Here is a 27,585-nt window from a genome sequence, read left to right as displayed (position 1 = left end):
GGCGGGGCCGGGCGCGGGGGCGGCGCGGGCGCGTGGCGCCGACAAGCAAAACAGCCTGCGGCGGGCGGCCAGCGGCGTCTACCAGGGCGTCAGCGGGCTCGTGGGCGAGGACAACGTGCGGGCGCTGCAGAAGGTGAGCCCGTGTCGGTTTCTTTGCGCCGCCCGCTCCCCCGGCGCGCAGAGGTTTCCCTCATCGCCAGCCTGAACCTCCCCGGCTGCAGCTTGAGCCCATTGCTGCTTCTGTCACCACTGAGGACAGCCCGGCTCTATTGCCCCCCCCCTTTGCAGGGAGCTGAAGGGTGCTGTGAAATCCCCCTTCTCTTCTCCGCACTAAACAAGCCCCGTTCATGTGTCCTGGTCCCCGAACCAAATGTTGAGATTTTGACGCGCGGCGCACCAATTTTTTTGCTATAGTTTTGAGGAGGAAGTGGTGAGAGAGAGCAAGACCGTTGGGGTACCCGCATACTCCTGGGGGTGCACGTACCACTGGTTGAGAAACTACGGACTGGATGATCTCCGAGGTCCGTCTGGCCCCCGGTTCCTGCGATCTTCGAGGGTAGGATAGGTTGGCAGTAAAGACCTGAGAACTGGATTGAGAGTGGGGTTTTGCATCGCTTGGGCGCCAGCCGTGAATGGGCCGGACCTGATGTGACCACAAACAAACTGCCGCGTTCATCCAGCTATTTTTCCTTCCGGCCAGAAAGGCAGAGAGAAATTTGTTAAATGCTTTGGCAGCGCTTGGGTACTATGGTGATGGGGAATATGCATCACTCAGTTGAGTGATCGGTATATATTTTGTTAATGATCAGTGATGTGAACCCTCCTGATAGCCATGATTTCCGTACTGCTTCTGACTTCAGAATAGATCACATAGGTGCTTTAAACAAACAAAAAAAAAATTATTTAATTTTAGTATGGCAGCCAGAAACCTGTGGTTGGGTCCTATGAGATATGAAGTATAAAAATATAAATGAAATCTATTTTTATGGGCAGAACCCTGTAGCTTTTATCGCTTGTGGGGGGTTTATCATGTTTTGCAACTTGGCTCCTATGATTTATTGTGTTACCAGTGATAAGTTTCAGATTCTGAGTGTGAGAATGTGTCAAAGATCAATGGAGATTTTTCTTAATTTTTAAATTGTTTTATTTCACAGTTTTTCTCTAGGCTGACAGAGAGGTTTGTGTATGGGGTGGATGTTTTAGTAGACACTTTCTGGAGGATATGGACAGATCTGCTAGATGTTCTTGGAATTGATGGTAAGTGTCATGGCTGGGAATGCTAAAGTTACGTCAGGTAATCATTGCAGATGTTTTTAGAGGGATAGGAAGATTGCAGAGTGTATTTCTCATTTTTGCTTTTCTGTTACTCAGGCTATCTTTGTTATATAACTTGTAAGTCATCAATGTGGTATATGTGTTCACTTCATGTAGCTTTGAGGTTTCAGTTCATATTTGTGAATAAATGCAGTGAAACAACCGCACTGCTCTATATTTTCTACGTTCTAAGGCAGAGAATTGAAAGAGACCCTGACCAGCCAGCTGTAAAGTCAAAGATCTGGTAGTAGAATGAATTGAAATTCTGGCCCAATTGATTTCTTGCAAAACTTTCTAAGTGTGGCCAAGTTTGTACTTAAACTTTGCTTTACTGCTTTTGCTAAACCTTAGGACTGTGCCTTGTCTGTCCAAGGCACTAGAAAGGACAATTTCCATCTGCAGCACACAGCTATGCAGGTTAGTTTAGGTAGCTATCGTCTTCTGTGTTGACACAGCCTGTTTCCCACATTTAGTTTGAATTTTTTATGGTATAATTCCCCAAGTTTTACTGGCCTATCTCTCTTCTTATTACTCCAGAAGGGAGTGAAGTATGTTGTTAAGACTCTATGTCCTCTGAAAGACTGAACCTCCTTCCTCCCAGTGGGTTGAGTGGGTGAGGTCTGTAGCTTAATCTTTTTCTATTGTGTCAACATGGTTGGGTATTTGTTCCCTCCTTTGGAAAGATCAGCTATTGGAAAATACTGTCTGGGAAGGTCTGAAAATGCCTATATACTTTTTTTTTTGGTGACATTTTAGTTTTTTCTTCATGTTGTTTGCATCTGTGCCTTTCACCTTCCTTTCTTTCTCTTGTTTCCTTTTTGAATATTTATTCCTCCCCCTTTTCCCTTCCCCTTCCCCCTCCCCGGTATAGTATTTATGATGCTTTTAATACTCTTCTAATGGTGGCTCTGGTCATGCAGAGCACTCTGAATATTCTCCCGACCCATCTACCTGCAAGGGAAGATCACCTGTGATCCAGGGGATGCGGTGGATCAGACAGGATCCTAAGTAGGAATTTTACCTGCTGAGTTTGTCATTGAGTGATGGAAAGCCTGTTGAAGTTAGTGAAGTTGCTTCCTATAATGTGCTATGCAACAGTTCATGATGGAATGATCCCTCATAACCTGATATCGTTTGCTAGATTGACAGCATGCCCAGCTTTCCCTCTATCAGGACATACTGCTGCATCTTATCCATGTGCTTTGATAACTAATATGGCAGCACACTTGCTTGTGGTTGAAGGTCTCTTCTAGTAGACTGCACTTGGCTCCAGTGTTTTGTGAATTTTTTTTAAACAAAGTTTGAGAGCTGTTATAGGTGTTGCATCTTAAAACAAAGGATAGGCAAGCTAAAAATCTGGATAATGCTTTCCTTGCTAAGTTATTTTCCTGCTGGTTCTGGGTTCTAGATGTTGCAAAAATGAATAATTCTAAGATGACTTGCATGTATGTGAAGTGTCCATTAATCTTTATACATGTTTTAATTTTGTTGCTGCTCATTTTATTAGATGGGATGAGGGAGGAAACTGCAAAGAGATGCTGCAAAGGGAGAATAACAAGGTGTGGGGAGAAACAATGGGTTTCAAGATAAGGAAAGAACCTGGGAATGGGGGGGGGGGGAAGAGCACAGAGTGGGGAAGAAGGGAAGCAGTGGGAACTGTGGTAGTCCCAAAGGGCTGAATGTGTTTATTCAGTGGGTGAGGCTGAACTCAGCTGAACAAATAGCTAAAAGTTGTGACTTCAAAAAGGCCATATTGTACCATTCAAAGCTTTTGTCCTCCTTCAGGGAATGTTTTGCATCTCTTATTTAATGGAAGTCACTCAATTGCAAAAATAGAGATGGTCCATTGGTTGCTATTCAGAAAGTAGGCTATTGTATGCCACTTTATACAGTGTATTCTGTGTAAAGCAAAAAAAAATCCCCCCAAAACAATGCAATTCTCCACACTTAACCTGAACAATGGTTGTGAAGGATACAGGCTATGGGGGCTTTGGTGCTACCAGCCCTATAACTGATGAGCTCCTGTCACTGTAGCAGTCAGTTTCTCTCTGCCATTAGAAACCCTTGAACCTGATAAGGACTAGCTGGTTTCAGAGCTGGTACTAGAGAACAGGTGGTGACAGTAGCCATGATACTCATCAGTTGCCATCAGTTTCAAGGCTTTTTATAGGAGCCCTTTGCCAGCTACTGTTTTGACCCTTGTGAATATGCAGTTAAACAGGGTTCACTTACTCTTAAGTACCTGAAAGATGCTATGTGCACTAGGATGCCAAACAGCTTTTGTTACCATGTAAGTAGTAAGCAACAAAGTAGGACTGGCACTGTGGTATGCACTTCAGAGAATCGTGCCATCATGCAGCAGAGTACACCCTGTGTCATTATCCAGGAAATGAAGAATGAGCTTTTTTCCTATTCTTAGAAACCAATCATGAGACCTCTGCAAGTAATATGGCCCTTCAGTAGTTACGCTTACAGCTACCTCTGCCCACTTCGATTAAACTGCCTTTTTGATTTATCTCATGAGTGTTTCTTTATTTTTCAGCCTCCAACTTGACCCATTATTTCAGCCCAGCAGCAGTTGCCAACAGCCCTACCCGTGCCCTGCTGCTGGTTGGTGCCATTTTACTTGCCTACTGGTTTTTGTCTCTCTTCGTTGGATTCTTCTTCTATCTCTTGCATATGGTGTTTGGTCGCTTCTTCTGGATCGTGAGAGTTGCTCTGTTCGCCCTGTCGTGTGTGTACATTCTCCAGAAGTATGAAGGTGAACCAGAGCATGCAGTCTTGCCTCTGTGTTTTGTTGTAGCTGTCTATTTCATGACTGGGCCTGTTGGATTTTATTGGAGGAGAAACAGCAGCAGCAGCCTTGAGGAGAAGATTGACCATCTTGACAGTCAGATTAGACTTCTGAACATCCGTCTTACTAGGGTGATCGAGAACATGGACAGAGGCAACGACTAACGGAATAAATCTATAGATCACTTTACACCAGCTCTCTAGATATTTACTAAGCACGATCATTAAAAAGTTACAAAGCAACAAAATATCCATGGTAAAAATGTTCAATGTTAAAACTTTAGAGCGTATATTAAGGATAAGAGTAATTTATCTAGACTATACACTTGAGACGTTACACTTGTAAAATAAGATATGAGATGTCAGCTGTATATTCAGAGATTTTATCCATGACTAGAATTTTATCAGTAAATAAGCAATTACTTTTACAAGCATTTAAAAACATCTTTTGTAAAGTTTTTATAAAAGCAAACTGAGTAGTCTATTTAAAATACTGAAATTGAGCTGAACATATGCAAATTTGACATTGAAAAAAATTAAAAATCTCTCAAGCTACCAAACATTTCTATGGAGAAGTAACTATTGTGGGTCCTTGTTTTCCTGTCTCCTCCCCCACCTCTCACAAGTTGTGACCCATCATTTTATTTTACAGTTGACTTATTTCATTGCCTTGAAGTTGACTTTTCACGTGGTAGCTGATGAATATTTTGGGTTCAGGCCAATAATTTCATACCATGGCTTTTAACAGCAGATAAGGAGGGGTTCTCCAGAAATTAGAAGTCATTTAACACTACTTCAAAATGGAGAGCCCATACCTCTCTGCAGTTGTATAGTTTTCTTTATTAGCTTTTCATATTACGAACTTCAAATTCAGTGTATGAAATTTTGAAAGGAATTTGAAGAAAAGAAGCATACTGTGATAGAAAATGTTTAGTGGCAGACTATAGCTGATCTTCATAGCTAAAGCATTTTTCAAATAGAATCGTATAGGATGAAATATGATTTTTAATCTCAGGACCCACATACTTCCTTAGAAAAAAGGCAGCAGATAAAATACTTGCAAATGTATTGTTGCTTTAAGCTTTCTCAGGACCAGTAAGCGGCAATAAATTTATCTTCAGGAAGATCTGGATTTTTTTTCTAAAGTTGTAATAGGTTTTTATAGGTGCTTTTTGCTTGAAGTCTGTATCCTTGCTGCAGTGGATTTTGGGGGAGGTCAGGCACATTAGGAGATGAGCTTATAAAAAGGGGTCATATTTCAAAGTGATGTTAGTGCTTTGAAGCAACATTATTTTGGTGGGCTGCATGTATATGTAACCTAATGCTAGCAAGCTTGGCTCATCACAAAGCTGGCTTCGTAGAGTTCGAAGTGCTTTGAGACAAAGGTAATCTCAGGGAAGAAAGTAGTAATATAATGTTAGTAATGCAGTGTCCTCAAGGGTATTTTGGGAAGTATGGCAGGAAGCATACCATAGTGATGAGCACAGTATAAATATTTAGATGGATAAAATGCACCACCGCTACAGGAACACCGTTTCCTAGTTTAAAAGCAAAAAAACCCCAAACAAAACAACCCAACAAAAACAAACAGAAAAATGTATTGGAAACTGGGCAAAAGCAAACCCAAGGAAATAAATCTGAATTGCTGAGCCAAAAGCTGTTGTCCCCCATGTGTAAACTTCCCTCTGTGCAATTGCACATGTGAAATTGAATAGAAATTGGCGGTTTATCTTTTAAGTTGCTGCTGCTGTTAGGTTAACACAGGATTTTGAAATTTAATTGAATGTGACTTTTGAGAAAGTTCATTCTAATTTATTTTAAAGTCTGAAGTATGAGTATTCTACAAATTCATTAACTTGACTAACCTTACTTGGTCTGTCACATTTAAATTTACATAGGCTTATTTAAATCCATGTATATGGACATTTTAAAATGTAGGTTTCTCATCTTTTGATAGTTCCAGCTTTTTAGCAGTCACTTGAGATAAGTGTATTGGTTTAATATGCCATTGACACTGCATATACCACAAGCTATCATGCCAGCTGAGTGGCACTCTGTACACAGCCAAAATCCTGTGAATTTTTTGCTGAAAGTTGCAAAGTAGTTATGCTAAAAAAAAAATTCCTTCCCTGTAAAAACCGGGTGATAAACACTATGATGATGTGCAGACTTTCAGGTTAGTAAAGCCATATTTAAATTGCAGTATACATGTTTGTGCAGTTCATTTTCTGCATCCTTATAACTTAAAGCTAGTTGTTCAAGATGAAACAGGCTTGACTGTAAATTACTAACCATGGTGCTTGCTAATGAGTAGTCCAACTAATAGGAACAAAAGAGTTGCGGGGGGGGGGGATTTAGCATACACTGTAGTCTGTTGGGCTACAAAATAGACCTGAAATGAGAGATTAAAGCCTTGCCTAGGCAAAGCACTTAAGCACCTCTACTTAAGTTCTTTGCCGAATTTGAGGCTTTTGGACCAAAGTATGCAAAGCCTTATTCATGCAAGTAGCGTCATAGACTTCAATGGGATTGCTGCTATGGAAGATAACTCAGAGGAGTCAGTGTATTTTAGGTAATCCATAGGTAACATTGTAGTGAAAAGCACTGATTATAAAAGGTTAATGTAAAAATAAGAGCTGAATATTAGAGATTTATTTTAAAACGTTATATAAAAATTACTTAATATTCTTCCCATGTTTCCCTTTAGTGACATCTTTCAATTTTGGTAAAACCAGACCTCTTGGTTTAACTCTTCTCCCAAATTTGCTTACCTGGTTGCATGCACAAAAATATATATTTTTGTATTTGGTTATGTCCCATGTACAGTGAAATGTTATTGGAAAAGCAGTATGTGTAAAATTTGTTATTTTTAATCAGTATTGTTTCCCAGTACTCGTTTTTTTTTTCTGTGGTCAGATTTAAAAGTAGTCATTTTGAAAGAGCACAAACTAACCTTCAACACATGTACTTGAAAATGCTCAGAATGTTAATGTGCGCTGTAGTTGATATGGTCTTGGGAGGTAAGTCTGGTTTTGTGTGTGTGTTCTTAATTTTTCCGTGTGAAATTCCACTGTTCATTTGCTAGGTTTTTGTGCTTCATTCTTCATAAATTTATCCTACTGGCAGTGAGAATGCATTGCTGTTGTGCTGCCTTTCATCTGAGGGTCTCAAAGCACTTTACAGAGATGTGTGTCCCCATTTTACAGATGGTAAACTGAGGCACAGAGTTTGAGCAATTTGCCCAATGCCACATATCAGGTTGGTGGCAGAGATGGGAATAAAACCCAGATCTCATGACTCCCTGTACCTTGCTCTAACCACTAGACTGCTTGTTGCAGAATGGGCAGTAGTGCCTATGCATTCACTAGCATAGATAAACCCTGTCCCTAGTTCAAAAGGCTAGCGATTTTGAACTCTTCCATCTGATTTTCCTGTTTTTAGCAGCTACTTGAAATACTGACACCTTACTTGTACTGTTTTGGCGCACGATAGCTTACGATGGAGTTCAGACTGTCTGGTGTCAGAAATTCCACTAGGGTCTTAAGTGTTTAAGCGTCATGCTTCAAGGCCTAATATTTGAAACTTCTCTATTCCTGTATGTATTTCAATACATCAACGTTCTGGAGAACTATTTGCATTTGTAGTAATTTATCTCAGAGTTCACACCTCACCTATAGGTAAATGATTTATTATATTCAGAATGTAATGCTTTTAAAGTGGTTTTGGATGTCAGAGTACAATGTACAAAATCTGGTGTAGCTCAGTACTGTACTTAATAGTGCATTCTTTGAATTGTGATTTGCTTTTAAAGATTTGTTGCATAGTAAATGTGGAAAATAGACAAGTATAAACCTTAGTTTTTTGATGGCGTAAAGTTTTTAATGTGATTTGCCTCACACACCAATAACCTGTATTTGGCAGCTAATGATGTTACCGACCGTAAATTCCATTTATCTGTTTTTTGAGAATACAACGATTTTATTGTATCAGCATGTATTTTAAACTTTTGGAGAATTTCATTGGACTGTGATGATGATTAGCACATTAAAATTGATCTTTTTTCTTCTTAACGAGAAATGATATTTGCTCTTGTAGCACTAGTTATCAGCACTGATGTTAGTGATTTCACATGCTGTTTTGTACATCAGATTTCAAGTTTAGATAGTGTTTAAGTTTGTACAACTGGATGTTTATGTAAAATGATTGGGTCTGAAGAAAATGGTGTATGTATACTTTTGACACGTGACTCTTAGGGAAAATATTAGGTTCTACTTGATGATGATGTTGTTAAGTAGTTATGAATATATCAAACTTATTTTCTACAAAGCTATACATGCCTTTATTTATTACTTACATGACCACCAAATCAACGTATTATGTAGTTAAATATTTGTAAACCAATTTCACAAATGAATTATGGTATTGTGACAGCTTAAACAAAATAAATGTTTATTGAAACTTTGCACTGAGACCTGAACTGTACTTTAAGACTCTCTGTGTGTTGTTGCAAGTCACCTTTGACCATTGATAGTTCTCAAGGTCGTAGATTTTGCTCACATTTCCACTCAGTCTGAGATAAGTTCAGGTAAGAATGAAGAAGATGGATTATTTGTACCCACCAAACTCACAATAGTGTTTCCTTGCCCTTTTTTTTTTTTTTTTAAATATGAGCACTATTCTGTGCCACTGGCTTGTACAGACATATCTGAGCTCTGAGCTTTTCACCTGATACCATGAAGAGCTGGATGGATTAGCTCGCTTCCTATGTTGGTGTACACCAATGCTCCCCAGCCACTGTTGGTCCACGGGTAACAATATTGAGCATTTAACAGGCTGTGAACAACATCATAGAGTTGGGTTTCCTGTTGATCTCTTCAGCCCACCTTTGCCCCTCAGCAGTGCCCCCTTTCTGTATCCTTTGTATTTAAATGACTTTAGTCTTTTCTGTACAGTACTCCCATTCTCTGCAAGATCATTCACAGCATCTGCTGAAGCCAGCCATAGCCGACGAAAGCTCGTGCCTCTGAAAGAGCCCACCGTGGTCCCTCTGCTTTGCCTGCGGCATGTCGGGGTATTACAGATACTCTGCAGTTGTGCAGTTCTGCTAATAGTTTAGACCAGAGATGTCAAACTCATCCGGCCCCATGGGTTGCATGAGGGTTACTGGGCAGGCCAGACCCAGCGTGGGCCCTGTGCCAAGGAGGCTCCACCACCCCTGCGTGCTGGCTCGGGCAGGCCCAGTCCACGTCAGCCCTGGAGCTGGCCCACGGGGCCGACTCACACACGTGCTACCACTGCCCCGCCCCCCCGCTTCCCGCCCTCCGGAGGGGTGGTGACGTCAGCGCGCCGCCGGGTCTCCCCTTTCCCCTCCTTGTCTCCCCCCCCCCGGTATCGCGTGACTTCGCAACTCTCGCGTGACCCGAGCGGGTGACCCCGGAAGTGGTTGCGTGCGGGCTCGCACGTGGGTGCGGCGATGGGACGAGCGCGCCGGCGGCACAACTGGAGGGCGCGGCGGCCCGCCCCCGGGGGTCTCCCGCCGCGCCCCCCCGACCCCGGCCTGGAGCCGCTGCAGCTGGAGCTGGAGCTGGGAGGTGAGTGCGGCTGCACTCCGGGGAGCTCGGGGACCTGCTGCCCCTTTTGTCCTGAGGGACGTCGTCCTAGCACCCCCCCCACCATACACATAGCCACGTGCACGCGCGCACTGGGCGTACACATGCAGTGCCAACATAATGCACAAGACAAACTCAGAGGTTTCGGCTAGGGGGATCAATCGCTGGGTCTAAAGTTTTTTGCCCTTCTGGGTTTCCCAAGTTCTTCGGGCTGGAGTATGTTTCTGTAGTCAGCAAACGAGAGCCAGCATATTGGTTTGGGTCTGGATGATCGTGCGTCAGGCAGGGGCTTGGACCTGATGACCTCTCCTCCTAGCCCTGCTTCTTCGTAATTTCCAGGATCTTCTGAGGCTGCTTTGAGTTTTCCGAGGGCTGCCTCGAGTCTGTCTGGAGGCTGAAAAGATTCAGACCCCCTGAATGAAGGGGTCTAGTTTGTGAGCAGAATGTGTATGGTCACGGGAGGCTTGTCTGTAAAAAGCAAAACTCCAGTTTAAGATTTTTTTTTTTCTCTCTCTCCAGAGGATGGAAGTGGGTTACAGAGGCAGCAGGTTGAAATGGTACTTGACCCAGCTGCCGCTGCAGCTTTTGAGAGAAATGACTCGTTTGTCACAACGCCGATGCCAGAATGGCCCGGTCTTGGGACACAGTAGGGATTTGATTTGTTTGGGTTCTTGTCTGGTGGGAGCATCGCAGACCCGGGCAAGCTGCTTGTTCTGGGCACAGGTCGCACAGCCTGTTCTAAAAACAAAGCACTAGAAGCGCTTAGATTGAAAACAGATCGCTGACGGTCTCTCTTGCAGCCGTTCGCAGCAAAACCAAGGAGCAGGCAGACCTCAAGTTGAACCACCACCACTTTCTGTCACCAATTTTTTTTTTAAGCTGTATTGTCATAGGCAGCTTGCACTGTGTTTACTCGTATTGCACCTGCCCCGGTGTCAAATGCAGGCCTGTTGCTGCGTCTAAGGCTCTCAACCTTTCAGCAAGAACAAAGTGCATCTGAATGCTTAGGTTAAAGTTATTATTGAGCTATGTGGCGAAGACACAAGTGTCGCTAACCTGCTGTGTGCTGTGGACAAGTCACCAAGTCTTTGTGTGATTTTGCTCACTTATTAAAAACAGAGGTAGTTTTTACTTAGCAGGTGAAGTTTGTGTGGTTCAGTGTTTGCAAAAAGGGCTATGTTTCTCTCATGTTATCAGTCCAAACAAGGAAAAACTCGGTTCTCTTTTCACAACAGCAGTGAGGAGAGCACCCATTCCTTTCCGTTGCTGTAGCCAGTAATGTCCTTTAAATTGAAATCAAGCTGAAATACCTTGAAAACTTTGAATTTTGCAAAACAGCTTAAGCAATAGGTTAAGAATAAACCATCTAGACCCTGTGAATAATTAAGCGAATGCTTGCAGATGAGACGCTACTCAAAGGAGTGGATGAAAGCAATGCTCTGGTTCTGCCAGCCAGAAAGGCAAAGAAGAAAAAAACATCAGAGGATACAAGAGAAAAGAAGAAGCCCCTAAGCAAGAAACAGAAGAAAATCTTGCAGAAAGTTTTAGAGCAAAAAGAGAAGAAAATTCAGGTATGTTGCTTCTCAGTAGTAGGGTTCTAGCCAGGTTGTCTGAGGCAGTGATTTAAAAAATAGAAAAAAGCAGTGTTTAAAGACAGCTCCTGTCAGTGAGCTTCTCTTCTGATTTCCCTGGGAGAGCGGGAGGGATATTCTCTTTAGAAGCGTTTATAAAGCCATTCTAGGCCAGGTTGGGGAAGCAGAAGAGTGGTGCTTTGCTCATCGCGATCTTGTGTGCTTTCAAGCAGTGTGAACTGATTTAAACATCTGGATTGTCAATGGCCGCACCTGCGTTCACCTGCTTCCCCTAGCGGACAGCAGCTGGCACTGCCAGCCCACCAGTGGGTCTGCGCAACTATGTGCTTCTGGCAGCGCTGCACAGCGCCACTGCCGCAGCTGTTCCAGCAGAGCACAAAGAGCACGTTCGGAAAGCTGTAGCTGCAAAAGGTGCAGATGTATCTGTGCATGGCTTCTGCTGGCTGCCGCATGGTAGAAGAAGCCCCTTTTCTCTCTTGGGAGACGTGGTGCATCATGTGTCCCTGCCAGCAGGAAGTGGCATTTTGCAACTGCTGAGCAATGCAAGGTGTAGATATACTCAAAGTATTGCCAGAGGAGCTTGGGTTTTGTTGACAGGACATTATAGAGTAGATCAAAAGGTACATGGCCACCTGTGTGGTAGGTGCAGCCTGCGATTTTGGACATTGTCAGGGTGGAGTCCCAGCTCTTTTCTGCCAGTCTAACCTCTCAGTTTATGAGATGTCCTAAGTGTGGGTCTGGAAGCCTAGGGCTTTTGCAGGCCACTCCACTTTGACCCTGAGCAAATCGCTTTATCTCTTTAGAGGGCAAGTTTCCCTATCTGCAAAATATGGGCCGTTCTTAGAAGGGAGCCATGAGCAATGGCTAATGTTGATAAAATGCTGTAGTATGAAAACTGGTACTTATTTGAAAAAATGTGTCATGCTTGACCTTTTACCAGATGAGCAACAGCATGAAAGGCTTTAATGCCTGCATTGGACCAAATTTGGAGAAAGATTTGCCAATTAAAGTGTGTAAAAAGGGTGTTGTTCTCACTGTATGTACAAATTGTAATGTGGCCCATCCACAGAGTCACTGCCAACACTTCTCTGGTTTGCCCTGTCTGCAAATGGCAGTAGGGTGGCTGTCCCTCGAGACCCCTATCAAGCAGATCCCCCATTGACTGTACTGAAACAAGAGTAAAGGGTCCAGCTTGAAGTGAGTCTTTTTGTTGATACAGCTGTACTAACAGTATAATTTTTCCCCTTAGCGCGTCGAGTTGTTAAATAAATTAAATGAGGTCCAGGCTTCTGAGGCTGAAATGAAACTTCTCTACACCACTTCCAAGCTGGGCATCGGAGAACGCATGTTCCAGGCCAAACGGTAAAGATCATATGGAAAAGTCCTGACGCCCTTATTCCCGCTGCTGCCTCTAATCAAATGTATCAGTTGCTTTGCAGTCTCTTTACAGCACCTGGGTGCTCTTCTGCTCTAAATGATTTCCTTGCTGTGAGAGGTAGATTTAAATACGCAGTCTTTAACTTTGTTTTGCACTTTAGCTTTTTAAACATTTTCATAAAGAGACAGTGATTTCCTTTTGTTGCTCTAATTTCAGACTGCTTTTTTTCCTATTAGGAAGATACAGTATGTCTAAACATGCTTGTTAGTATGTAAATGATAAAGCACATGACATGATTAAATTACAGTTTTCTTTGATATCATTCCAAATCTTAAATTTACTTTTCTATATCTGTTAGGGAATGGGGACTGATACATTTCTTATTTACTAGAGTTGGGGAGTATATTTTTAAAAAATTATTATTCCTGATTTCTGTCAAGCTCTTTGGATGGAGATAAGAACTCAATTATAATGCACAAAAACACCATTTTAAATGATGTATTAAATGAAACTAGCTTCAAAGTGCTGGATATATTAAGAAACGACACTTTTGAAAATGTGCTTAGTCTGTTAAAGGAGATACCCGAAAACAAAGGAAGTGCCTGTAGTTAAAGACCTAAAGTGGGGTCACCGTGTCCTTCCAGTTCTTTAGAACTAGTACAAGGTCATCCTCTCTCCATTTTTATATAGCGTGGAAGAGGAGAGAAGGCTTTACTGCTTTATTCCCCATCCTGCAATTGGTTTCTTAACTTTGAATTCGTTAATTCACTGAACAAGTTGAACAAAGTGAAATGAGAAAAATATTTTTGATGCATCTGCAGAAGAGGCTGCCAGTATCAGAAGTTGATGCAGCGCTTCAACAAACTCCACTTCCAGGTGTTTAGCCATTGCTTCGCATGAGTTCTGTTGTTTGATGCTCTTTAAAACTTTAGGAGCAAACTTGGGTTGGCTGATTTATTTATTTTTTTTCAAATGCAGCTTAAATGATTTTAAGTGGATGCTTTAACCTATCATGAGCTTAATTATAAAAAGGAAAAAAAGGTGATCTAATTCAATTTTAAAATTTAATTTCGTATCCATCCTCCTTTTCCTGTGTGCTACTATACAGATTATTTCTAAATTCATACATTATGCTGAGTCAGGCCATTCCTAGTTGTGGTAAGTTAGCAAGAAAGTGAGTTGTTGCACTGTAATGGTCTTTGACTTTGTTCACCATCTTTCCCTGGGGTTTCTGATCAGAAGATATATGTAAATGTGTTATTTCAGGACAGTAGAAGAACCAGGGGCTGCATGTCCAGGGAAGATTAGCAGCATTAGCGGTGCCAATAAAAAAAGACGCAGGCTGGACCTGAGAGTGGAGGATCAGGAAGAGTCTGATGCCTCCGCTAGTTCTCAGGAAGATGAAGATGAACATAAAGAAGAACTTGTGAAGATGGACACCAGTAGCTTGGATGTTGTCCAGACAGATGAAGTCAATCAGATACCAGCAAATAATAAACCAACTGTCCCCCAAGTACCACCTCCTCAAAGAGCTCTTCCAAAGCCACCTTCCAAGCCTGCAGTTTTCATCCCTGTGGATCGGTCTCCTGAGATGCAGGTTAGTGATTCAGAACAATAAAAGCTTGAACAGGTGCTAAAGTTAGCCTGACCTTTTCCATCAAACTAGTTCACCACAGACACTTAAGTATAGGCTTGTGTTGCTCACCTGGGTCAGTTAGTTACTGGCTTTGAGTTCTTCATTATGCTGCATCTGGTTTCTGTTGCACTGAATCACAGCATGCCCAAAAAATGAAATTATTATATGTATTTTTTTTCCTGTGTTGAATAGGAAGCCAGGCTAAAACTTCCCATCCTAGCAGAAGAACAAGTTATCATGGAAGCCATTAATGAGAATCCTATTGTCATCATATGTGGAGAAACCGGGAGTGGTAAAACCACTCAAGTGCCTCAGTTTCTATATGAAGCTGGCTATGCCAGGTAGGATGCTGTTCTTATACTGAAACAGTTTCATTAGAAAAATTGAACTAAAGCTAACTCACTCTTGTCTTCTGTTTTTAGAATTTGTGCACCACTTACGACATGCCCTTGAGTAACAATGCCCACGTTAAGTAGAAATGAATTAAACTTGAAGGAGAGAGGCTGTGGTTTTCATAGAAGTCCCTTCAGATAAATTATTTAACATGTTTTAAAATATTGCTTTATTTTAATCTTTGCCATTTATTTTTTATAATAGAGCTATAGTGCTTGCCAGTGTCACCCATGTAAGCTAACTTTGGGGAAAGCAAATGGGTAGAAGTTTACCTGCAAAAGACCCCGCATATCCCTTGTAGAATGGACATCAATTTATCTGCAGGGCTCCCTGATGGTACTTCACCTAATTAGATGCTCAGGCAGCCCACCCAAAAAGCTGAATCTCCTTCAATGACAGAATGCATCTGGATTCTTCAGTGGTCCATCAATCCCTCACCCAGGTTTCCTTCCTGAAGTCACCAGCTTGATAAGGGGTGATTCAGGGACCAGTGGGGGCAAAGTAAGGAGGCCCTGTGATAGACAGGCCAGGCAGCTGCTTTGGAAAAAAATACGTGATGCGTTCATACATGTAAATACTTGGGTATTCAACAGTGTTGAATAACTATGTCCCTTCCTCCTCCTTTGCAAGCAGTAACTGAAAGCCTGTGAGTGTGGCCTCTGCCCTTACGTTGTCCTCTTCCCTAGATTTGTCTCTAAAAAGCTTTTATCTTCTGTCATAGTTCTAATGGCATCGTTGGCATCACCGAACCCCGGCGTGTTGCTGCAGTGTCCATGTCGCAGCGGGTTGCCAGGGAAATGAACTTGTCCCACAGGTAAGAATGAAGCTCGAGACCTAACCAGGAATGTCAGAAACAGCAAAAGCCCATCATCTCCCTAGTTAGTGCACTCATGCTGCTGAGCGGAAGGGGTGGGGAGGATATTATTTTGTAATAGTCTCTTCTGCTTCTCATCCCAGAGATGAACTGTAGGGAAATTTTCTGGGACATGGGAAGGGGAAGCGATTGAGCTTTGGGAGTATGAGAGCAGGTGTCTCATAATGGTGGGAACAATTGAAAGTGAAGTCATGGTGAATCCCAGTGTCTTAAAAAAGCACTGCTTGTATCAGGCTTCTAGCATTTCTGAGGAGCAGCGACTTGGACGGTGGTAGGGGATGCTGCTCTGGTGTCAAGCCATAACTGAGTTTCAGGCTGGAAGTGCACTGATATATCAGTCGCATATAAGATCAGCACTGATTTAAGGAAAATTAACATCGGGTATTGCCTTTTTTTGGGTGGTGTAGCCAGTAATGTACCGATAAACATACTGTGTTTTCTGGCTGGGGCCCCTGGACACTGCGTGCATGTGCATAGCTGCAGCATGGATTTGTGCACAGGGCAGATGCAGACTGCCCGCTTTGGGCTTGGGGCCAGAGATGGTGCCACCTTCTTCCGGGTGGGGAGACTGGGCTGGGCTCAGAGTGGGCAGGCGCGGGGCGGAATCAGGTGCATGGGGCAGATGGGCAGTGACAGCACTGGGACGGGGGGCACTAAGACAAATTATGGGTGGTTATAGCCCCCTCCCATCACTGCCCCTGCTCGCGGCTCTCTGCTCCATTGCCTTTTTCTTGGGAGCCCTGCACTGGCCACACATCCCCTGCCTGCCCCATACTGGGGGTGGTCAACGGAAAGGTAGTAGAGCAGAGTGCCCCAAGCAGGGGTGACACTTGGGAGAGCTGTAGCCACCCTAAAATTCACCTTAGTCTCCTCCCCACCATAGCCACCCCTCCCAGCACGCTGCCCACCCGCCCCACACAGCTGGGCCAGCCCTGCTCTGGGCCCAGCCCAGGCCTAGTCCCCACACTGGGAAGAGGCTGTCGCCACCCCCGGCCCCTTGCCGACAGCGGGCAGCCCGCATCCACACTTTGCACAAATCCAGGGTGACATGTGCCTCCCCCAGGGGTGTGTGTAGCGGTAGGGAGCTGCCCTCCCTCCCCAGGCCCCCTGGATGAGTTGCCCATGGCTCCGTCCCACTTCCTGCCCCAGCCCCAGGGTCCCATTCACTGCCCTAGCTGGGCAAGGCCCGCAGCCTCTGGCCTTGCCCCTGCCTCCCTCCCTGTGGGGACCTCAATCTGCCCCTCATCCCCCTTCCCTCCCCCATGCCTCTTCCCCTCCACTGACGTACCTGCAGGGCACTGCTCTGCATGCTTGCTGGCTACGGTTCTATAAATGGGTTATTGGATCGGTATCAGTTGCAATAGCTGGTTAATAATTGTGTATTGGTATTGGCCAAGAACATCTTTTCTGGTGCGTCCCTATTGCCAAGTGAATTCTGCATGTGCTTTCTTTCCCCTCGTTTTTCCATCTGACCTGAAGTAGTTTTTGCGGAGTGTAGTTTTGTTGGCATACTTCTGATATTTCCCCTGCAGGGAGGTTTCATACCAAATACGTTATGAAGGAAACGTTACAGATGAAACCAAAATCAAGTTCATGACAGATGGTGTGCTCCTGAAAGAAATCCAGAAGGTAAGTTGCTTTCTCACTGAAATAAAACAGAAGGTATTTTGCACTGTTAGAGAGAGAGAGGCTTCATGCATTCCTTTTTAGCACTTGCCGACACACAGCCCCTCCTGAAACAAGACTTCCTTTCAGCTGTTAAGTGGTATTTTGGAGATTTTTTCTTCTGTGATTCTCTTTGCTTACTGAAGGAATGGTTCCTGGTTAAGCTGCCATAGGCTTTGTACAGTAGGCATGTCAGTACTTAGAGGAAGACTGGTTTGGGAGTTGGGTCACTTAGCCTAGATTTGGGGAATGGTTCAGCTCGGGTCTCTGCTCTGCTACCTGTTCTGTGCCTGTGTGAGTGTAGACAAGTCACTTCACCCCTCTGTGAATTGAGATGGTGGGGATAAATACATGAGATATTGCAGTGATGCGGCCAGTTTAAGTAGCCACTTCAGTTCTAAGTGCCACATAAACCAATTGGCCCGGACTTAATTTAGTGATGCCCCTGGCTGAGGTTCGACTTGGTGACTACACGATTTGGTTTACTCAGATTCTCCCTCTCTGTCTTTAGGATTTCTTGCTCTCAAGGTACAAAGTCATCATTATTGACGAAGCCCATGAAAGAAGCGTGTACACGGACATCCTGATCGGGCTCTTGTCTCGTGTCGTGCCCCTTCGCGAGAAGGTAGGAAAAGCAGAAGTGACCGCAGAAATCCTCAGTGTTAGAAGTGGGTCCATTTCTGTTGTGACACCTCTTGTGGCAGTGTGTTGGTGCCCAGTGCCACAAACTCATACAAGTGGTTGTTCCTGCAGAAAAGGCAACCGATGAAGCTGATTGTTATGTCTGCCACTCTTCGTGTTGAGGACTTCACGGAGAACAAGAGATTGTTTTCCGCCCCCCCTCCTGTTATACAGGTAACTTTCAACCAGTGCAGGTCATTGGTCCTGCGTGTGATTAATGGAGTGCCACTAAAGCTTTCTTTATCACTGTGGTATTTTACCTTTTGGAGCCTTTATTGACAGTTCTCTCAGCTAGTTTTTTTTAGGGTTTTTTAAATAATTTCAACAGCAACTCTGACCTGCGCTCATTAGATTTTTTTTTTTTTTTTTAACCTAGACTATTACTGTTTTTTGTGCTAAGAAATCCAGGACAGCTGTATGAATGCTGCAGGTTACAATGTAGAAAACAGTCCACTAATAACCCTCAAAATTAGGTACCAAACCATCTGAAAAGAAAAGCCCATTGGATTCTAAGCAGCTAACTTGGGTTGTCCCTTTCTATTGCTCTGTTGTCCTTTGGCATGGCAGGAGCTGGCAAGGATTTGTCTGCCCTTCTTGGCAACCCTATGAATCTGAGGTCCTGCTAAAGCAGTTCATGTGTTACTCAGAGCTGTGCTAACACTGATGATGGTGAACAGTTAGCAGCTTTCAAGTATATTAGCCAGCCTCAAGCTTTGTTCTGGTGGGGGCTGGATTGCTTCTGGCCCTGGAGGTATTTTACTTACAGCTTAACTTGGGTTTCTCTGCACCGCATTGCTGTCTGCAGTGAAGATGCCTCATTTGGTATTTAAAATCCATTTATGTAAACCTTCATGCTGTTTGTATCAAGTATGAGTGTTTAATAATTACCAATTCTTCTGTCTGCGCTAGGTGTGGTGGCTGTATCAGAATGAAAATTGTAAGGATTTTATCTTTTAGACGGGCATTGGAGAAAAAGAGGTCTTCATTCACAGGGGTGATCCTGTTTGAACTTAAAAGACCTTTGTGGTTGGAAATAGGCTTCGATCTTAGGGGACGAGACCAGCAGATTGGTCGTAGGGAACTTCCTGTCTTCTGGGAGCCAAACCAGTTTTGGCAATTCTCTTGGCAAAAGGATTACCAAGGCAAATAAAACAACGAAGAAACTAGACCCTAAGCTTGTCACGTGTAGTGTGGTAACATGTTTAAACAATAGGCAAGACTATTGCCAAGAGCTTTCTCATTCTGACCTGCAGGCTGACCCCCAGCTTGTGCTGCAGCTGTAAAACGCAGTCTGTTTCCTGGTGCGATTTCCCCTCTAGGTCGATGCCAGGCAGTTCCCTGTGACTGTGCATTTCAACAAGAGAACTCCATTCGATGACTACAGCGGGGAGTGTTTCCGAAAGGTTTGTAAAATCCACCGAATGTTACCCCCAGGTAAGATGGTTGCTGAGAACTCTTCAATCTCTCAGATGCTTTTAACTTTTAAAATGTGTGCCAGAGGGCTACAAGCCAGCGGTGCTCAACCTTATCTGGGCCCCCATGAGCCAAAGGAGTGTTGTGGGGGCCAGTCTGTGGCCCAGATCCTGCCCTTGGTGTTGGCACATGGGGTTGTTCTGCGAGTGCAGTCCTACACACTGGTCTGACCCTGGTGGGCTAGATCCAGCAGCGGAGCAATTGCATGCCAGTGGGATCATCCAGATTGTGGGGTTCCCCATGGTCCGGCAATTTGGTGGCAGTGACAATATTAAATGCTGCTGCTTTGGAAGCAATTAGCACTGCTACCACTCCCCCGCCACCAAATTGCCAGGTCTGCGGAGTATCCCACAGACCGGATGACACCGTTCCATGAGCCAGATCTGGCCCACAGGTCAGAGGTCGAGCATCACTGCCTCGTTCGGGTGCAGTGACTTGAACGTGACGTAAAAATGAATCCTGCAGTACTATCTCATGTACTTTTTCTTGCAAGCAGAACGGTAGGCCTTTCTGTTATACACTGTTCTCTTTCTCGTGCTTTCTCAGAGCAGTAAGGGCTAGTTAAATGCTCTCACGTCGCCAAGTGGCATGTCCCACATTCTGTTGCAGTTGTGACATACTTGACTCAATAATGCGTGGGATTTCCCTTCTGAAATGACCTGTATTTGACGGAGCATGACTTGTTCCCTTGCAGGAGGGATTCTGGTGTTCTTAACAGGCCAAGCAGAAGTGCACTCGCTCTGTAGACGGCTAAGAAAAGCCTTTCCATTCCATAAAAACAAAACTGAAGGTAACTCCAGAGAAGAAGTGGCAGCTCCCTTTTTAAATGTTCATTGTTACAGACGAGAGTTTGCTTGTTGGTGTAAAGTAGTGATTTTTTTCCATTAGAAAAACTAAAACTGTGGGGGTTGGGAAATGTTGAGCAGGATTGTTATGCCCCAGCTTGCACTAAATTAATTCAGGTAGACGGTTCTCTTGCTTTGTGTACAGTCCCCTCCCCCAGTTCACTTGGGCTCCATTGCATTTCACCTGTTTCACCCTTGCACTGAATTATTGGTGAAGGTGCCAAGTGGCAAATTTTTATCTTAATGGAAAATCCAAATCCTCTCCTGATGCAGCAAGCGAGCCTTCCCCCTCATCTCCAAGCTCATGTTCTCAGAGCAGAGGACTGCCATCCTACTTACTGGGATGCTGCGATTCCTTAATGCAAGAAGCATGGTGAACAGCCTCCTCCTCCTCCTGGGTGCTTTAGTGCTTCAACATTTCAAATGCTGAGCAACTTGTATCCAGGGCTGTGATTTCATGCTGTGTTCTCTGTAGAGCAGCGTGTGCTTCTGGTAGTCCAGTAAGGTTGATTTCACTTCTCTCCTTGCAGGAGATGGAGATAAGGAAGACACTGTTGAAGAAATCAGCAAATTTAAGAAATCCAGACGGAAGAAAACTATGGTAATGTGCTCTATCCAGAAATGTGCCAGGAGATGGGAAGGAGCGGGTACCTCCTTGCAGGGCATTAAAGCTTGTGTTGCTTCATGTTCTCTGTGCTTTCACATAAACTCTTACAATACTGTCACTTGGCTAGACACCATCCTAAAATAATCCTCCTGCTCAGCCTGACTCTTGAGATTGGTGGTCTAAATGCACAGTTTATTTTATCCCCTGAACTGGGGAATACTAATTTTAGCTTTCGTTTGTCCATCACACAGGAGAATAGAATATTTTCAAATTGTTTTTTTTTTAATTAGTTTAATTCTTTGGTCTGATTTGCTAAGGAGCTTGTCATTCACATGGGCATCTCCTAGGTTAAAAAAAAAAAAAAAAAAACCCCAAAAGAGATCCTATCCCATTTTGATTGGGATTTGCAACTGCATGGTGGGTGTCTGAGTGAGAGGGCTTCATTATCTCCTCAGCAGGAGAAGGAGGAGATGGATTTCCGTTAAGCACTAACCCATTGCAGCTTTAATGGCAGGTACTTTGGACATGCTGGATCCACGCTACGTGACTATCATTGCCAAAGATCACCAAGCTCTGTGATGAACGCTGCACTGGGATGTTAGACTCTGAAAGCATAAGGGTGCTTGAAGTGCAGCTTTTGGGAATAGGGAAAAACCTTAAATGCAAAACATAATTTGACACAGAATGCTTTCAGTAGCCTCTAGCTGCCTTTTCTGCCTGGGTCCTGGAGGTTATGGATGCTAAATTGATGTTCCTGACGCATGTTACAAATGGAATTTCTTGCTGCTTGATCCTTCGTTCTGAAACTGGTGGAAGTCTTAGGGTCTGCCCTTAGCGCTGGTTTTGGAATCGGGTGGTAAATGCTTTCAGTGTGTGTTGTGCTAATAGGGATATTTAAACCTAGAAAAGCTTAATGGCTTTCCTTCCTTTCTTTCTCAGACACTACCAAAAATAGATCTGGACAGCTATTCTGTCATGCCAGTGGATGAAGGAGATGAAGACAGAGAAGCCGAAACTGATGATGAAGACGTTGCGGGCTCTGATCATGACCTAGATGTGGGAGATGGTGAATCAGAGGAAGGTCTGATGCTTTGAAATGCAAATCATATGTTTGGAGCAAATCCTGCTTTTCAGAACGTAAAACTCTGCTAGTGGTTTTTTAATTAATCTACAGCCTAGGGTCTAAGCAATGAAAGTAGTTTATTTGTAAAGGATTTCTAATGGCAGCTTTAGAAGAAACAAATTTACATGTTCTGCCTCTCTGTTATGCTTACTATTATCTACTAGTTTAGTTACTGTAGACACTGCTGGGAATGAAGTCCTGAGAGTTTGCTTTCTGAATTTTTCAAAATACTGTTTTGTTCCCTCGCAGGTGAGAGGTCTGATTCTTCCCTTCCACTCTACGTGCTCCCACTCTACTCTTTGCTAGCGCCAGAAAAACAAGCCAAGGTAAACGTTTATTGGTCATGGGATCGGTAATGGTTACCAGTGTCTCGGTACAGAGTATATGCAGCTGTGTGTTTTCTGTTTGCCAAAGTTTGCATCTTGGAATATTTTGCTGGGGGCAGGCTTGAACAGGTTGACAGAGCAGTTCACGTTGGAGGAGGGGCATGTTTTAGGTGTCAGCATAGCACAGGGGTGGGCGAAATGCGGCCCATGGGCTGGATGTGGCCTGCCAGGCCATTCTGTCTGGCCTGCAGGGCCCCTAAAAAATTTAGAAAATTAATATTTATCTGCCCCTGGCTGTCATGTGGCCATTGATGGCTTGCCAAAACTCAGTAAGTGGCCCTCCGCCTGAAATAATTACCTTACCCCAGCACATTAGGAGATATGCAAGATGCCTGCGCCCATTGTGCTGGATAGCACATACTATAACATATTTAATACGTGTCTACATACGCTCACACCCCCACCACTGGGGTCTTCCAGAATCCCATCCTGAAGTGATGGTAACAGCACTTCCGACCTGATACCAGAAGATAAAATTTCTCCCTCCGCTATGGAGCACGAAGAAGTTAGTGCTGCATCTACACGCCATAGGCCATTGCAGTGGTTTGATTTTTTTTTTTTTAAATGCGTTTCACTTGTCAAACTGTGCTTGCTGCAGGTGTTCAGACCCCCACCACCTGGAACAAGACTATGCATCACAGCAACCAATGTGGCTGAAACGTCTCTGACCATCCCTGGAATTAAGTATGTGGTCGACTGCGGGAAAGTCAAGAAACGCTTCTACGACAAAGTGACTGGCGTTTCATCTTTCCGGGTCACCTGGACATCTCAGGCGTCCGCAAACCAGAGGGCAGGGCGTGCGGGTCGGACAGAACCGGGCCACTGTTACAGGTTAGGCAACTGCTTCCTCCGTAGGGTCCCCACAAAAGAGAGCTCTGCAGGCAAAAGCCGTTTGATGTTATGGAGCCAAACGGAAAGGAAGAGCCCAGGCCTGGTTGCTGTGTGTCTGACAGCCCCTCCTGTGCAAATCACTTGCGCTTAACTGGTTCAGAAAGTGTGTCTTCTGCAGGGCAGCAAAATGCCACGTGATACTAGGCAACAACACTTCTCTTGAAAACAGAAGCGACTGGCTCGAAGATAGATCTGACCCTAGGTAATGCTGAGAGGGGGAAGAGATTGCAGGGTTTTAAGTCTTTAGAGGCTTAGCTCCTGGAAAGCCTTCCACATCCCTGGAGCTCCCTTCCACCTACTCTGTTTCTGCAGCTGAGAAAAAGCTCATAAGCCACTTAGCTCTGTGAAGGAGGCACGGTTTGCTAATTGCAGCACTTTGGCTACTTCCAGCTAGAAAACTGATCCTGCTAGAGAACTGATCCTTCAGTGGGAGGGTCTGAACTACTTGCAGGTCTGTAGCACTGTAGAGCCTTAGTCACTAAGTCACAGGCCATCTGTGTGGCTTACCTCTTCTGAGTGCAGACAGCAGTCCCGCCGTGCCTTAATGTTAGCCAGCTGAATCAGACCCAGCATGGCAGCTTCCAGGGGCTCTCTGCTGGGTAGTACATGAAATACCTGAACGCACTGAGTGGGTAAGGACAGAGTTCAGTACGGGACAGACAGACTGATGTTCTTGCATGGTCCATTGCTGCTGCTGTATTAATTGAGAACTATCTATTAATATTTGCTATTAATCATTATTAATGCTTGACAAAATTTAACAATATTTTATCAGCATTTTATGCCTGGTGACTGAGTACTTGCTTGGAATTTTAGATATCGGGTTTTACGGTTCCTTTATAATGAAATCTTTTGAAACGTACTGGTTTTGTATTGTTTTAAGCCCAGCACAATAACAAATAATAACCCTAAAGCTATTTTCATTTGCCTTTGCTGTCACCTTTGCTTGGACCTTGCGAGGTCACATTTCATTTAGCTCTTTAAGCAGTGTTTGTATTTTACCAGGTTGTATTCCTCAGCGGTCTTTGGGGATTTTGAGAAGTTTTCTCCTCCAGAAATCACAAGGCGACCTGTGGAAGATTTGATTCTGCAGATGAAATCATTAAACATAGAGAAGGTAAAGTGTCAAGCTGGTTTAAGTATGTTTTAACTAGCTTTAGTTAAGGTAGTTAAAGCATACTTTAAAGCATAAGTTTGCTTTAAGTATACTTTAACTGTCTGCTGCTTGGCACCAGAAATGAACACAATGCTGCCCCTTTTTTTGCACGCTGGGAGCCTACAAGATGCTTTCTAATAGAAATGAGCTGCATTAGTGCCAGCTCACGGTCCCAGGGCTTGGTTTTCTTTCAACTCTGATCTTGCAGTGAATTGCATCAGATCTTCTCAATGAACTTTACAGTCCCATCTCTACTTGTTTCAGTTCTCGGCTCTGCCATCAGCGTTCTTGGTGACAAACACTTGGGCAGGCGAACTCCTTGGGTTTGAAAAACGGGGAGGGAAAGGGTTTTGTAAGGAGTAATTGAGGTCACCCCTTCTGCAACAGGAGCAGCAAAAGCTGTAGCTAGGTGTACACGTGGATGTTAGCATCTCAGGTCTCAGCCTCTCAACACTCCTCTGAGAATAATATCCCCAGTTTATAAGGGGGAAGAGTCGACCGAGATGCACACAAAGTAAGGACTTAATTTCCAGGGGTCCCGAGCACCCCAGAATCTCATTGCCGTAAACAGGGGGTTATGAGCACCGAGTGCTGCTGAATGTTGGGCCTCAAAGCAGCCTGTCTGAAGTCATGCGGTCAAGAACGAAATCCCAAGTTCTGGGCTTCTCCTTTGCTCTCACCCTTCCCTCCTGCTGTAGTTATGGTTGTATATTAATTGAAATTGTTCTTGCTGTGCTCTTAGACAATCAACTTCCCCTTCCCAACACCGCCTCCAACAGATGCACTGGTGGCAGCTGAAGAGCTGCTGATAGCGCTTGGAGCCTTACAGGAGCCCCCCAAGGCAGGAAGGTACGTGCCTGGGGTCCCTTGCGACTTCCTCCATAGTATTCGCTCCCTGCAGTGCACAGCTGTGGGGAGGAGTGGGATTCAGTGGGCTCCTCTCTCTACCTCCTCTTGTATATAAGGCAGAGCTTTGCTTGTGTCCTGTTCTGTCTTCTGCCCTGAGGTTTTTCTCAGTGATCCCAAGGGCATACCAGGGCTGTGCACCAGGCCACCTCCCAGGGTTTCTTGCACTTCCTTTGCCTTCAAAAATGCTAGCTCAGGCAGCAGAGCACCGCATGAACAGCTGTTCTTCTTCTGCCAAGTTGGCCAGCCAGAGGTGAGAGGGGAGACAGAGCAAGGCTGAGGCAAATAAAGCCCTGTGAGCTCTTACTGGTTCGCACTGCAAGGGCTTGGTTTTTGCTCCTCCTTTCTTATGTCTGCTGCACCTTGGACCCGGGAAATGGTGTACAAACTCAAGTGGGCATTACCACAGAGGAGGGAATGCTTCAGGCATCGCTGAAATCTCGGGTCACAAGGTTCAGAGGCCTCCCTACACCTTGTGATGTTATGTGCCCAGAAATACAAAAAATGAAACTGGGGATCTGATAGTTCAGCGGTGTGATGTGGGGTAGGAACCTTGCACTCTCAGCAAAATGAGTCTCGTTTTAATTTAGCCCTTCTGTTGTTTCCGTACATATGTATGTAGCCGCTCTTGTTCTAGAATAAGAGTAGTTTATTTCAGTTGGAAAAAATAAACAGGCCATGCCTAAATAATGTACTGTTTTCTGAGTGTCCCGTTCCAGACTGACCACAGAGCAAGAGGGTGATCAAAATCCAGTGCATTTTTTTTTTTGCTTGCAAGTTTGTCTAAATTGGTCGTAAAATACTGTTTGAATTTAGCTGTCTGGTACTGACTGGAACTTGTCACAGAAGAAGTGTTAACATGCTAACCTCAGTGAAATAAAGTGGTTTTCAGTGTAATTTCTAGTGCCAGCAGGCAGAGACCAGCTGGTAGCATGGCCAGCAGTCTGAGACCTCCAGGGATAAATGGGCTGTAGGAGTGATCTGCCCTGTCACTCTGAGGAGGTCCCTAGATGTTGGGGGTTGGGAGAGAGGAATGAATCGGGTGCACAAATGAAAAGAGGAAGATGTATGAGTCTTGCAGGGGGAGGAGCAGATGCCTAGTAAGGATTTCGATAGAAAGCTTGTTCGCCGGGGAAATGCATTACATCTCATGGCTTGGTTTCCCTCTTTTCCAGACTGAAAGAGCTGCAGAAAGCAAAGCTGAGCTGTCCAATTAGTCCCTTGGGCACAGTAATGGCCTCCTTTCCCGTGGCTCCGCGCTATGCGAAGATGCTTGCTTTAAGCAGGCAGTATGACTGTCTGCCGTACACCATCACCATAGTGTCTGCAATGACTGTGCGAGAGCTCTTTGAGGAGTTTGACAGGTGAGCTGCTTAGCGTGGCAGGGGGAGGCTCCCTTAAAGCCAGCTGCCATTTAAAGCGTGTCTGTGTGTTGCATTCTGGAAACCCAGCCAAAAGCAGGGGTGCTGGCTGTGCAGGGAAGTGACCTGGAAAGGAGAGAGCAGCTTAGTGTGTCTTGTTAACCAGTTATATGCTCTTTTGGTAGCAGTGATCCTATAAAACTTGTTCCAGTAAATGCAACTGAAAGTAATGGCAAAATACCAGTTTCCTCCATGTTTTGTGCCTCGTGGGATTAGTGTTAACAGAGGCAAAGCGGCCGATAAACTAAACTGCAGCTGACGGATAAATGCTGTCCATAGCCAGTCTCCCAGCAACATGAAGCTGGGAAACCGGCGTGAAGGATAGGGAAGTCCTGCTGGGTTGAATGGTATGAGTTCAGAGTTGACTAGTTGTGTCACCTTCCCAGGACCGGCTTGGCTTTTTAAACACTCTCACTCGGATTTGGATTTTGCCCTTCTGGTCTCATCTGCCAGACTGCCATCTCCCACATCGGTGGGGAGGAGGTGTCTCCTAATCTGTAGCCCTGCAGCTTCCCTGGATGCCTTGTTCTGATGGGAGGATCTCCTGGTAGGATGCAGTACTGGCTCCCTCAGCAGGAGCATACCTGATCTTTTCCTGTAGCCTCCCTGGAAATGGCATTCAGTCTCAGTCTGCTATGCAGTAGAACTACCACTTCAGCATTAGGACTGTACTTTTCCTATTTCTAGTCTCCATTATGTAGACTGAGTCTGAGGCAGTCACCTTCTGTGCCCTTTCATTTTCCAAGTTTATACGGGCTCTTATGTGCTACCAATGTGGCGAAATGCCGGGCTAGCGGCTCCGGCACCGCTTAGGGGAGCCGCGGGCTTTGCGGAGTTGTGCG

General features: G+C 44.5%; 3 protein-coding genes across 5 annotated transcripts in view; all 3 read left to right on the top strand.

The window, feature by feature from the left end:
* Positions 1–4: 4 nt before the first annotated feature.
* BRI3BP (BRI3 binding protein) lies at positions 5–8,578 on the top strand (the record flags this gene model as incomplete). Its single annotated transcript, XM_019539384.1, has 3 exons — positions 5–133; positions 1,155–1,257; positions 3,857–8,578. Coding segments are annotated over 3 exons (648 nt in total), but the record flags the coding sequence as incomplete, so codon positions are not given.
* Positions 8,579–9,544: 966 nt separating this feature from the next.
* Positions 9,545–27,585, top strand: part of DHX37 (DEAH-box helicase 37) — a 25,333-nt gene continuing 7,292 nt past the window's right edge. The window contains exons 1-18 of the mRNA XM_019538937.1: positions 9,545–9,698; positions 11,118–11,287; positions 12,558–12,670; positions 13,953–14,283; positions 14,515–14,663; positions 15,437–15,529; positions 17,122–17,218; positions 17,766–17,879; positions 18,008–18,109; positions 19,255–19,369; positions 20,103–20,198; positions 20,784–20,854; positions 21,800–21,941; positions 22,233–22,309; positions 22,968–23,200; positions 24,266–24,377; positions 25,159–25,265; positions 26,498–26,686. Coding sequence (XP_019394482.1) covers positions 9,581–9,698; positions 11,118–11,287; positions 12,558–12,670; positions 13,953–14,283; positions 14,515–14,663; positions 15,437–15,529; positions 17,122–17,218; positions 17,766–17,879; positions 18,008–18,109; positions 19,255–19,369; positions 20,103–20,198; positions 20,784–20,854; positions 21,800–21,941; positions 22,233–22,309; positions 22,968–23,200; positions 24,266–24,377; positions 25,159–25,265; positions 26,498–26,686 — 2,429 coding nt within the window. The 5' untranslated portion in view covers positions 9,545–9,580. The remainder of the gene's footprint in view (positions 9,699–11,117; positions 11,288–12,557; positions 12,671–13,952; positions 14,284–14,514; positions 14,664–15,436; positions 15,530–17,121; positions 17,219–17,765; positions 17,880–18,007; positions 18,110–19,254; positions 19,370–20,102; positions 20,199–20,783; positions 20,855–21,799; positions 21,942–22,232; positions 22,310–22,967; positions 23,201–24,265; positions 24,378–25,158; positions 25,266–26,497; positions 26,687–27,585) is intronic.
* Positions 18,140–27,585, top strand: part of UBC (ubiquitin C) — a 26,672-nt gene continuing 17,226 nt past the window's right edge. Inside the window, exons 1-2 of one of the 3 annotated variants that reach the window (XM_019538942.1) lie at positions 18,140–18,145; positions 25,325–25,336. The gene's annotated coding sequence lies outside the window, so the exon portion shown is untranslated. Of the gene's footprint in view, positions 18,146–24,579; positions 24,586–25,324; positions 25,337–27,585 lie in introns of all 3 variants that reach the window. The other 2 variants (XM_019538940.1, XM_019538943.1) reach the window with 2 other exon arrangements.

Source organism: Crocodylus porosus, unplaced genomic scaffold, assembly GCF_001723895.1.
Source record: "Crocodylus porosus isolate Cpor-Errol unplaced genomic scaffold, CroPor_comp1, whole genome shotgun sequence".
Classification (NCBI taxonomy): domain Eukaryota; kingdom Metazoa; phylum Chordata; order Crocodylia; family Crocodylidae; genus Crocodylus; species Crocodylus porosus.
Note: the sequence above shows the minus strand (reverse complement) of the source record. Positions and strands in the feature narration are given on the sequence as shown.